Source organism: Sipha flava, unplaced genomic scaffold, assembly GCF_003268045.1.
Source record: "Sipha flava isolate LNK unplaced genomic scaffold, YSA_version1 171_pilon_pilon, whole genome shotgun sequence".
NCBI lineage: Eukaryota > Metazoa > Arthropoda > Insecta > Hemiptera > Aphididae > Sipha > Sipha flava.
In genome coordinates this window covers 256,398-270,102 of record NW_020271925.1, presented here as the reverse complement: position 1 = coordinate 270,102, position 13,705 = coordinate 256,398, and the positions used below count along the sequence as shown (strand labels likewise).

The window sequence follows — 13,705 nt, the reverse complement described above, 5'->3', positions numbered from 1 at the left end:
ACCAGATGACCAGTAAAACCAAATCTTTGTTTTATTTGAGATATAATATTATCACACATTTCAATTGCTTCTCGTTTTATTTCATCTTCTCTGTGTTTTCTTTTATCACCACTTTGTTCAAAATTACCTTCACATAACGTTCCCATTTGGTTTCTTATTTTGAAAATCTCTTTAATAAAATTTTCAATATTATGTTTCACAGTTGTTGAATCAGTTTCTCTTTTTTATAATTGACTATACAATATATCGACATGAGTCATGATATTGTGAAAAATTGTAAACCAAGAAATAAATGTATTATCAAGTAATGTTCTTTTTAGTCTCGATGCCTGTTCAATAGTAGGTATATGTTTAATGGATTCATCACTTATTATTTTTTCCATGCAATTAATTAATTTTTCCCTATACTCGAATACAGTATTTACTGTTCTAGAATGAAAATGCCATCTTGTATGAGCTACTTTAGGTAAACGTCTTTGAACAACTTCGTCCAAAACAGCAGTTCTTTGAGAAGACGTTGAAAAAAATGTACAAAAACTTTTGAAAAATCCGAACATTCCTACTTATTGAAGCAGCATTAGCCATAACTAAATTAAGCTGGTGAGCGTAACAGTATACATAATTAGCATTTGGATAATGTTGTTTAATTTTTGCCTGAACTCCGTTAATATTGCCGCTCATAACTGAAGCGCCATCATATGTCGGTGCAATCAATTTACCAGTGACATCACCAATATGTTGGGCAAGTTGTTCTTTAATGCACTCAGCTAATACTTCAGAATTATGTTCTTAGGCTTTAAAAATCCCCAAAATCTTTCAACAACTTTATCATTAACTATATACCGATAAACAATAACCATTTGAAAAATAGCACTCACATCAGTAGTCTCGTCAGCTGTTATTGCTAAATAATCAGCCTTTTTGATTTCTACTGATATTTCTTGCCGACAAATATTTAACATGCACTTTAATAATTCGTTCTGTATAGTTTTTGACGTACCTTTAAAAACGGTTGCTTTTTCTAAGTGCACTTATAATGCACTATCCAATTCCGCACTAAAACTTATTAAACCACGAAAAATTCCTGAATTCAAAGATGTATCTTTTTCATCATGCCCTCTCAATGCTAATTCGAAAGCGCCACAAAATCTATTGAAATTAATAATTTCATTCAAAATGTATCGATTGTTTGAAACTTTCTCACTGTGTAGCTCTATACCTAAATAAAAAAATACATTTTTAAACGACCAAACAGTAATATAAATAAAGTACATAAATAAATACCTCTTCTGTAATTGCTATCCAACATTGAAAGAACATTTGTTTTACCTAACGTTGCTAAATTCAAGGTGTTATTCATATGTTTAACAGTTAAGTCGTGTTTTTTCATTCGATCATTTAAATGATTTAAATCTGAAATTCCTTTTTTGGTCCATACCATTTCTCCACCAAATAATAAACACGGAAAACAAAAAACTGCATTACGTTTATCACAACCACAGAGCCAATTATTATACTTCGTGTAAGTATCAATGGTAAATGAACGTGTAAAATGACGTGTTTTCTTTTTAATGACTTGTATTAATTTCAAATCAGTTATAGGTCTCCCTAATGTTTTTATTTTAATTTTTTCGTCAATTGTATGTAAAGAAAACTTTTTTTCTAAAAGATAATCAACCGAATTCATTATTTATATTGTAATATAAATGAAATTGTGAGTATGATGAAATAAAGGTTACTACACATAACAGTGAACAAAGGCGAAATGATTACTAACATATTTTATTATTATAAAGGTCTTTTGTTAAAACTAAAAATACTTTTATTGAAATAAATATTACGATAATTATGAAGAAAATAGAAAATACGGTGGACTATTTCTGATAAGACACGCCGTGGCGGTATTGTTTACCGTGTGTGTTACCGAGTGTGCAGCAATTGCTGCACACCACGGACACATTTATGCGTCAACCCCCACTCCACCGATGACGGAGAGTATTTCACAGGCTGAAAGTGTTCTGACTGAGCTGCACACCAGTTGATGTGTGTATATTACATAACTTACCAAATTTTAGGAGTAGTATTTTCGAGTTTTGGTGAATATGAAATGTTTGTAAAATTTATTTTGTATAATAAAATAAATATAATTTAGCAGATAATTAAATTAAATTTTACTTTTATATTTATGACAGGGGTGACAAATAAGTGGCACGCATGAGATTTTTGATGGCACTCAAAAAACTATTATTTGTCCATATATATTTATAGGTTTTTTTAAGTAAAACACAATAAATTGAATTATTAATTACACATATTAATAGTACATATTTCACAACCACGTATTGTTATCTTATATTTATTATAAAAAAAAAAAATTATATGTTGTAATATAGTGGGACACTAGATTACTAGAAATGTGTGTTCACTTCAACTAGAAGTTGTATTCTAACACACAACAATAATAATTTAATATATTTTTACATTATTTCTATTTTACATAACTTTCTATATTATAATTATTATTTTTTCATTTATATATTTTATTTGTATTTTTCTGTGTTAATAAAAATAATTTTGGCACGGCTAAAATTTTTTTTTTTAATTATGTCATAGATTGGCACCTTGAAAAAAATTCTATTTGCCATCCTTGATCTATGATAATCTATGTGGTGTGCGCACACCTGCACATCTAGGCACGAGCCGCCACTGAGTTCTAAGACATTTCGAACTTTGTTCTGGTAAACTCGTGACTTAGTGTATCCTTATAAGAAAAAATGACACGGTGACAAGTCGCAAGATCGAAGTGGGTAGCTTTGGTCTCCACGCAAATGAGATTAGTAAATCCGGGAACTTCTCACGCAGCAGAGGGATTGTTTTTCTTGAAGTGTAACAAGTTGCGCCGTCTTGTTGTAACCATACAAGAATACCTACTGAGCTCAGTAATTTTCTTTGGTCTTATTTGGAACAAATGAACATAAGATATGTTTGATTTCTACTTGTCACACTCCAAGAGAAACAATCCTTCTGCTGCATGAGAAAAAAACTAACCGAAGTAATCTTGCAACTTGTAGCCGTGTGTGGTTAACAACGAATTTTGGTTGTTTTTGAGTGACAAAAAGTTAGTAGGTAAACTTTTTTACCCAATTACATTATAATCTACTTATTTCTTACTAATCTACTCAAATAGTATAATACTAAATTTTAAAATATTATATTCATATTTTTTTTAAATCAGGCAATATAGCATATACTCGTAGGAATATTATTACAACTGGTAAAGTAATAAGTGCACGATGTACGTCATACAACTCACTACATGTAACGTAGATTAGGTACACTTATATAGCCATACTGTCTTGTATTTGTGTCTCATAATTGAGGCTTTACAATATACTATGGAACAAATATCTTGTTTGACGATAGTAAAGTATTTATGAAAATACAATGAACGTTACGAAAAACTAATTTTAAATGTACCACACAATAATATGAACGTATTCATAATCGACATTCGTATATTTTATAAAACACAATAAACACCATATTTATAAATAGGTACCTACACGTACTTCACCTGTAGTTCCCTTCCAGACACCTTATAGGCAATTGTCAGTCAAAATCTAAGTACTATTTGAAAACATTGGTTGGTTAAATACATCTATATATTTTTAAGGTGTTTAGTTTCAAACCTTAATATTTATGTATTAAATAAATATTTTTTAAAGAGTTTCAGAAGTATTTCATGATTCTTGTTAAAATACAATTTCAAATGGTTTCCGTGTAAATCTTTATATCCCTATTAATATATAATGATTATTATTTTAAATATAGAAATTCGAACTTAATTGAGAATTCAAAACGATTCAAAAAGCATTAAACTATTACTTAAAAGAAAATTCAATTTTTCAATTTAACAATTTCATTTTTAAAATCAGTCATAGACATTTAAAAAAATAATGAATATATCGTTTCAAGTATTTTAGATTTTGCATTCAATTATGGCTATATAAGAAAAATAACTAGAATTAGGATTCTTTAAGTATTTACTTTTGTTGGTTTAAAACAAAGCCATATCAGCTGATAAATTTGATGTATTCTGTGTATATGGCATAAATCAACGTTAAGTGTAGAAAAATAATATTTTATTTCTTTTTTTTTTTTTGGGCTTTATTTACTTTTAAGTTGATTTTGTTTGTTTTAATATCACAAATTAAAAATTTTTCAAAATTAATTCTTGATATAAGTATTTGAAATAATTGGAAGTTTAATATTTCTTTTAAGATTATATTATGTTTGTTTTAAAATTATGGTTTAATCAGTTTTATCTCGTTTAATCGAATTTATCAAAATAGGAAAATTGGTTGTCAGCAATATTCAGCATAAATGTTGGGGTTAAAAATCTCAAAACGAAGTTTAACGAGGTGGAAAATCAACAGGGTTGGGTTAGTTACTTTACTCGTTACTTATTACTTAAATGTATATAAATTACATTTTACATGACTCCAATAAAATCGTAATAAAATTACTTTTCAACAAAAAAAAGTAACTATGTTACTTTCAATTTGCAATTAAAATACAATTAAAAAATATATTAACTTAACATTAAACACTATAAAACAAATAATAATATTACTTACTACCTACAATGTACTTTTTTTAAATTTGATGAACTGATCTTCAATGTTGATGACGGTTTCGAATTTTGAACATGTAAATTACATAATACTTTTTTCCATTATTCGACTCATATAAACATAATTAATCATAATTAACCAATATATTTTGCTGAAAAGTTTGTTGGTTTACTTATAAGTTACTTTCCACTGTGTTACTACCCAACACTGGGAAACGAATGTACGGTAGAGATGAAATCGGATAACATATACAAATTTAACATTTTTAAAGATTATTTTTTAATATGGCATGAATATAATATTATACTATAAACATGCATTTATAAAAAATATTTGACTTTGAAAAATGTTTTAAGGATTTTATATTATGAAATTTCAAATTTTACTATCACCCTTGAACATTGAATACATTTAATTTATGTATTATTTGTAACATTTTTAAAATTTAAAAAATTAATTTAGATAACTGCTTTTCTGCTATCAGGATAAATGTTAAAGTTTCAGTAAAATAAAATATTTCTTTGAAAATTTAGAACATGTTTTATGTTAATATTGGTAGAACGTAGGCGTTATGTAAAGGTATCGATAATACATAATACATAATATAGTTGACTAGATAGTTGACTATCGGTAGAATTAGTCACTGTGTGTTTTAAATTTTCCCGAATAGTTGGTACAAGCAACTACAATGGTCTTATTTGTTCATAATGACAAAAGATTGTTACTATTTCTGCATTATTATTCAATTTATGAACTGGAGAAACGTAATGCACGAAATGCACAGAGAAAAGGTTGTGGTCGTTTTGCGAAAGCAGGAGAGTAGTTATACAAATGTTGAGACACAAAATATGGTCTAAGTATATTATATGAATATAGTAGAAATAGCTCAGTACGAATGCACTATTTTACACATTTGTTCGGAACAACTTCTATTTTGTATGTCTATTGGTAAAAAACGATACATATATGTTTACGATAAATATATATAATATATATTTTTGCATACCTAAATAAATAAAATCAAAAATCACATAAATCAATCAAATTATTTATTATAGTATCACAATATTATACCTACCTAATAACGTCAATTTTGAAGTTCCGAGAAAGTAGTTCCTGACCGTAGAAAATTATAATGATGAACGATATAAAATAGTAGATATCATATTATGTCTGTAAATTAGTAGCGGTTATGCATGACGTTCAAGGGGAGGCCAAAATAAAGCCAACCCTCACCCATCTCATAGCATTTTTATATACATACATATAATATATAATACACGTACGGATTAATAGGTATAAATGTATAAAAATCTATTGACTTATATAATTTATTAATTAATAATTATTATAATTGTAATAATATCGGTCATGCGCCACCGAAACACCGAGTATGGTAATCAGTGGCGGCTCGTGAGGTTCACATAAGGTGGTCCACAAATATTTTGTAAGATACCTATGTAGGCAGGAAAAAAAAATGAATTTTATTGTAGGTATGGGTACATATAACGTACTTACTCGTAACAACGTATCATTTCCTAAAGTTCCTTAAGCACTTCGTCACGGTAAAATTAAAATAACTTATTATGTATAGGTAGGACATAAACACAAAATCTTGTTTCTATGATCGACGTGTTACACCAATGATAAAAATTAGTCCGGGGCACACAGTTGTGTATTTAGACTTGCTTCTAGAAGGGGGGGGACTTACATTTTTTCTTCAATTCAAGCTCAAAATTTGCAAGTTAAATTTTTGGTAAAATTTAAATCAGGTGAATCCTAATAATATGTGTTTTTTTTTTAATCTAATGCCAGATCCACTTAGAATCGACTTTTGTGTAATTCTTTTTTAACACCTGTCTGTGTTTTAAAAGTTACGCTTGTATTTTATTTGATTTTTTACTAAGTATGGACCCGACATAAAGTCCAATTCAGTATTCTCAGCAATGTGTAATTTGATTTAGTTATAAAATGATCCACATTAAAAAAAATTTGAAATGTGTATCTCACATTTAATCAATTCCTTAAATATGGATTCAGGGCGAGATGATCGCCCCTTCGCCTCCGTAAAATGCACCCATGGGTGTACACATCGATTGTGCTCCAAACAACTATGTATTACTACTAACCAACATGTCTACGCATGTAGCTAACTTTTGTATGATAATCCGGAGAACAACGAATTGCTCCGTTAATTATTTAATCGCTAATAAACACACTTCTCAACACGAAAAGTTGCTAAAACTTTTTTTTTTACCAATTACTTCTGTTAATTACAGACTATGTGCATAATAACCGATTATAATTTACTATAGGAATATCATAATTTTTTATATAATTTTTTTGGGTGATTCACGTGCACCATAGCACGAACCCCCACTAATGATAATATATTATCCATGATTAAAACGGAAAAATATTTTTCTATTAAATCATAAGTTCGAAAATTGGCAGGTGGGTGTTGTTGGTCTAGTGATATACTAAATTTAAGAAAACCAAATTCTAAGGGGGCGATCAACTAATCGCCCCTCCCCTTATAACCGCCAGTCGTAAATTATACATAAATAATTCTGCACGTATATCAAGGTTATTTCACTTCAATCAACCGGACGATTGTCACTTGTTTGACTGACACTCGTATAAAAAGTACGTTCTCGGATAGGTAATACTTGTTTACGTTCCTGTGCGTATAAATTAAATCCAACAGGACATTAGGCGAGCATACTTTATCAACAGAACAATGTTCGTTTGGACCGTTATGGTAACAGTTTGTTTGGTGAGTGCAAAATAATCATATTATTATATTGTTGATTGAAATTTTAGTTAAATCGATAAGCAAGAGAATATAATGTTTGTATATATCAATACGAGCACTCAGATACTCGTATTTTCACTACTAGTATTTTCTATGAACGAACTATTACATATTTTATTTTGATTCAAATGTCAACAATTAGTTCTTTGGATTCTTCAATACGATCTACCATTTGAAATTTATCAGTTACTTTGAGGTATCGATGTTTGAATCACCTTTATAAATTATAAGTATACTAGTAGAAAAACTTCTAGTATCTCAATATATTTATATTGTTATTTTCATGGTTTAGAATTTTTACACTACTTTTTATCAAAAAATACATTAATTTAATTTAGCATATTCTCCTTAAAATTACTTTTGGTATGAAATAAAGAAATATTTTATGATACAGGATCAAAATGTTTGTAGAACCTGTATATTTTTCTCCTCACTTCTTGTTGTAGGTCAACATTTACCGATGTATTACCAGGGTCGGGTGAAGAAATAGGCAAGCTAGGGGGAGAGGGAAATATAGGGGCAGAGGCTAAGTTAAAATAAGAGCTCAGTTTCTTTTTAGAGTCGTCAACATTTGATTTTGCCTAGTGCACTATTTTTGCTTGGGTCGGCCCTGTGTATTCTTCATTTTGTTTAGTTTGTACCCTCAAATTTTTTTAAATTTCTCAACATTTTCCCAAATAATTAAGAAAAACTGACTTTTTGGGATACTTTAAAATGTTTAATATTTCCTAAATTAATTTTTTTTTCGTAAAATGTCAATAACATAATTTTTGATTGACAAAAATCTTGATTTATATACAGAGTTCCTGGTATATTGTTGTTACTCGAGTAGAACAAAATTTTTATATGTTTTGAAATTTTGAAAAACCTCAACATTGAAAAATAAAATTATAAAAACATTATATTTAAATAAAATATAGTAATTCTAATTATTTAATTGGTAAAGTAACTAAAAGTATTTAAATATAATGTCTATATAAATATGGTTTTAATAGTTATTACTAAGATCTGGATTTTTATGCAAATGCATAATCTTCTACAATTCGTCTCGTACTGTAAAAATTTATATTGATATTTTTAGTTTGTATTGTTTAATACAACTATTACACCATGCTAATTACTGATTACTCCTTAATCTTTTTATTGACTTCCCATCTGCGCATATGGCACGGCTAACTTGATCTTAATATCAATAATTTCGAGTCAAGTTTCTTTAAATCGGTGGTGTGGCAGTGACGAGTCTTCTTTAGTGACAAGGTCCATCTCGGGCCTCTTGTGCCTATCTAACTTAACCTAACCTAATCTACGGTCTATACATATTGTACATATAATAGTATCTATAATTTGTGGAAATTTGAAACAGGCGTATAATGCTGATTTCTCAAAATAGTAGTGTAATCGATGATTTCCCCATAAGAATGTTGAACGTTTTGTTTGCTTTCAGACGCTAAACGGACCGTGTTCATCGTTAAAATATCCGAATGACTACGGGCCGACGTTGTTCGAGGGCGGTCGCAATAATGTAACGTTCGACTTCATAGTGGTGGGTGCCGGTAGCGCGGGTGCGACGGTTGCGGCCCGGCTGAGCGAGGTACCGGAGTGGAACGTTCTGTTGTTGGAGGCCGGCGGCGACCCTCCTGACTACACGGAGATCCCGGTGAAGTACAGTGAGGCGCTGAAAAGCGAGTACGATTGGGCGTTTTTCACGGAGCCCGAGCGAAACCGGTTCAAAGGGCTAGAGGACGAGAGGTGTCTGATATCCCGGGGTTATATGTTGGGCGGCTCGTCGTCCATGAACGCAATGATGTACGTGCGGGGAACGCGGCAAGACTTCATGGAGTGGGAACGTCTGGGCAATACCGGATGGGGTTTCGATGACGTGCTGCCGTACTTCCTGAAGTCGGAAGACTTCACCGGTCACAAGCGATCCGATCCGGGATCACTACACGGCATGGGCGGTCCGCTCACGGTCAGCCCGTTCGAGTCCGTGGACCCGCTGCTGCCCGTCGTGTCGGAAGCGTGGCGCCGACTCGGCATGACCGAAGTGGACGATCTGAACAGGATCGCGCCGCCCGTGGTCGGATACGGTAAAGTGGACGGCACCGTTCGGCACGGTCTCCGGTGCAGTACGCTCAAGGCGTTCCTTGTGCCAGCCGGTCACCGGCCGAATCTGTTCGTGTCCAAAAACACGCGGGTGACCCGAGTGCTGGTGGACGACCGAGGCGCGGCCAATGGGGTGGAATTCTTAACGCCGTGGGGCGAGGCGAGGCACGTGCGCAGCTCACGCGAGGTGATACTGTCCGCGGGAGTGATAATGAGCCCGCAGATACTCATGGTGTCCGGCGTGGGGCCCAGGCAGCACCTGCGCGAGCACGGCGTACACGTGGTCAGCGACCTGCCGGTCGGTTACAATTACCAAGACCACGTGGCATTTCCGGGGCTCGTGTTCAGCGACCGCAAGCACCGTCCGCAAGCAGAGATGGCACGCGAGGCCGAGCAGCTGATCCGGCGCACAGTCAACTTGACATCCAGCGGCGTGGCCACGCTGGGTATCACGAACCTGATGGCGTTCGTGCGGAGCACACGGTACGCGGAGCACGCGGACGTGCAGATGATACACATCCGGGTCCCGTTCAACAGCACCCGGAAGACGTCGGACGGCAGGAGCAAGTTGTCCGGCTTATTCGGGTTCTCGGACGCCACAGCCGCGCTGTACGACCGGTTGAACACGTTCAGCGACATGCTGATGGTGATACCGGTGAACGTCAACGCACGGAGCGTGGGCCGGATCACGTTGAGGTCCGCGGACCCGAGGGTGTACCCGAGGATCTACGCCAATTACTTGTCGCACGACGACGAGTTCGAGGTGTTGTTGCGTGGCATCGACTACGTGGTGGAGCTGTCCAGGACCGAGCCGATTATCAGCGCGGGCCTGGTGCTCGAACCGATCGAGTTCCCTGGCTGCCGTCAGCACGTGTGGGCCACCCGGGACTACTGGGCGTGCGCCGTTCGGCACGTGGCCACGTCGTTCTACCACCCGGTGGGCACGTGCAGAATGGGACCGGACGGCGATCGGCGATCCGTCGTCGATCTGACGCTCAGGGTCAGAGGCGTGCACGGGCTGAGGGTAGTGGACAGCTCGATCATGCCCAAGATTGTTTCGGTGAACACCAACGCGGCGACCATAATGATCGCGGAAAAGGCGTCCGACATGATAAAAAAATGTCACGGCAAGGCTTAATAACATAATATGGATCGTCATCGGATCACGGCACGTCAAAGATAACATATCATACCTAGCCGAAATTTAATATACGAACTGCGGGTAACCGAATGTTCTCTACAAAGCGATTTGTATGTGTCGTCCTTTTCCACTATTTTTTTATTATGACTTCCTCTCCGTAGATTATTACGCAAATTCCACTCGATACAATTATTCCCTAGTTTTTAATTATCAGTCCCTATTTCCCTATTTTGATTATTCACGTATTTCTTAATTGTTCGATTACAGTACTATTAAACGTGTAAGTGTTTCTATAAAATAATTCACGGTACCTTCCGGTAGTACTATGATAACAATTTTTAAATTTATTATCATACGAAAAAAAACTGCAGACTTTTCTTATGCGGTGTAATTAAAGAATACATAACTATCAAACCCTACAACATTTGTTCTTTGCTTAGAGAAACACTCCATAAAGTACGTGTCTTAAATCATTTGTATTAAATACTCATCCCAACTGGCAAAAATTATGAAGCGGGCACTTTAATATTATCGCATTCATCTATCTGCACAGTGTAAAGTCGCATTCATATTCAATCAAGATGAACCCATACACCAGTGTCAGCACGTTGTGTCATCAACCATACAATCCTAGTCTGAGTTCACTGCTCACAATCCATAATTTTTATACGTTTTTATGAATTGCTTTCAGAGCTATCATTAGCATTTTTTCATAATTATTACCGTCAATGCTAAATGCTTAATTACTATGCTTCATATTCCATAGTCATATCACCTTTAGACGATTCACTAGATTTATATATTTTATGTATATTATTCATATCTGTTGTTGTTTCGCGATATTCTTATCTTATTATGCATATAGGTGATATATTAACTATAATATTACAATATATTGAGTAATTGTGTTGAGCTGGGATTAAAGCAAATAGCTAGTCAACACGTGGTGCTCTGAAAAAAAAAACATAGGTACGTATGTTATAAAACACGTATACAAGCCGTACAACTTAGACGCGTGCAATAGGTATAACGAGCGCATTTGACCGTGTTGAGACTTCTCCCGTTCTTATAGAAATGAATGTGTGTGTGTGTCTCTCTGTTTATATGTATTGTCTGTTTTTAAACATGTAAATACGTATAAAAAATACTGTCTACAACGCGTAAATATAGAACCCATACATAATTTAACGTCGTCTAGGGCCTCCGTTTGTCGCGTCCCCAAACAAGAATGGCTTTCTTATTATTATTTATATTATTGAATACACTGTCTCGTCTATCTACTGCAGTAATAAACATGTTTACTTGTCTTTTGAGTCCACAAAACGAAATGCGTCTACAGAATTCACAAGCAATATATTCTTAATAGTGGTCTATAAATTTTATATTTTCTGCATGGATTTTAAAGAATTAAGTGCCAACCATTAACTTCAGTTAGCAATTGTTTTATTTAAAATTATAACATACTTAATGAGAAAAGCAAATAATTAGACAAACTGAATAGCATTAATAATATCAGTCATGGAAATTTGATAAAAAATAAATTTTTGGTATTTCGTATTATTTGTTTTCCAATTGTAATCTAATTTTACATATTTTAATAAAAATAAATATACCTTGAATTAAATTTTACTTAAAATATCTATAATTACCTTAATTCAAGTTATCATTAGCTATTGATCTGCGTTGAATATCAAAATATATATACTTTAAAAACGATTTTAAAAAAACTTATAAAACTACCTTATGTGTACTTTATATTATTAAAATGCCAAAATGCATCCACGCTTTATTACTTAAAAAAGTATCTAATTTTCTCGAAAAATTCTAGAACTATTGTTAAAAGATACTAACATACAGTTTCGCCTACTGTAAAAATATTAAAAACGTCGAACATGGGTAAATTAAAAAGTTTCATATATATATATATGATTTTTTGTTTTTCTATTACAATGCATTTTAAATATATAAATCCAATTAATAATAATATTTATTTAACAGTTTTGAAATTATTTACAAGTTATTGTTATTTTTTTGTTACACTGCATCGTCTATCACGAAGAATAATACCTTGTATTGACAGATGTGAACCTTTAAAAAAAAAATAATAATACTTATAGAAAATACACAATGTTTATATAATATATACAATAATAATACTGATTAATATAATAATAGGTTTTTTACAAAATAAGAAATAAAAATTAATGATAAAGAGAAATGTATTGATAATACAGTTATAATAAGGATTTATTTCATATCTTAACAAACATATTTTTATTAATCATTTAAAAACATCAAATGATAGGCAACTTTTTTTTTATTAAATTTTATTGAATTATAAGCTGATTTTACATAACGGCCAACCGTTAATCGCATATAAATTTGTAGATATCATAGATATTACGGATGTACTTAATGAAGGATATAATAAAACCATGATTAATAATTCATAAATATCTTTGAAAACATGATAAAAATACGTGTTAGAACTACAACGAAACTAACGTCGAAGAGGAATTCAGTATTTGACGCGATTAATTAATTAACCTTTTTACTACATAAGATTTAAGATAATTCTTACAAATCGAATTATATTTTATGTTCATAATAATAAATAATAAATACTAATATGAGGAGTAGACAATAATATTTGATGTATATATATAAAATCAAACCTAAGTATTATACAACGAATTGATTTGAACATTTCTTGATACAAACGCTGCAAATGCCCTTAGTTATTGACTACAATATCTACTTAGATGGATATCACATCACGATTCGGACGAGATTATATAGTTCGGTTGTCGATCCCATTGGCTTTGGCATTTGGCATCGTCATCGTCGTCTCATCATCATTGTAGTCGTCATCGTCGTCGCATCTACGACCGCTGTGTTCGGTTGTTGTGATGTTTTAAATTTAGAACGTGTGTAGGCCTTGGCGGTGGCAGCGTTAGCCGACGAGCACAAGGAAGTTAGGGACGAATACTGTTAATAGGCTAATATAGCAAA

General features: G+C 32.9%; 2 protein-coding genes across 2 annotated transcripts; one reads left to right on the top strand and one right to left on the bottom strand.

Moving 5' to 3' along the window:
• Positions 1-1,031: 1,031 nt before the first annotated feature.
• LOC112679966 lies at positions 1,032-1,557 on the bottom strand. Its single transcript, XM_025549920.1, has 2 exons — positions 1,285-1,557; positions 1,032-1,219 (listed from the first exon to the last, which is right to left on the bottom strand). Exons 1-2 carry the CDS (start codon positions 1,439-1,441, stop codon positions 1,032-1,034), a joined length of 345 nt encoding a protein of 114 aa, XP_025405705.1. The 5' UTR covers positions 1,442-1,557.
• Positions 1,558-7,247: 5,690 nt separating this feature from the next.
• LOC112680008 (glucose dehydrogenase [FAD, quinone]-like) lies at positions 7,248-10,800 on the top strand. Its single transcript, XM_025549981.1, has 2 exons — positions 7,248-7,410; positions 8,894-10,800. Exons 1-2 carry the CDS (start codon positions 7,375-7,377, stop codon positions 10,688-10,690), a joined length of 1,833 nt encoding a protein of 610 aa, XP_025405766.1. The 5' UTR covers positions 7,248-7,374; the 3' UTR covers positions 10,691-10,800.
• Positions 10,801-13,705: the final 2,905 nt, after the last annotated feature.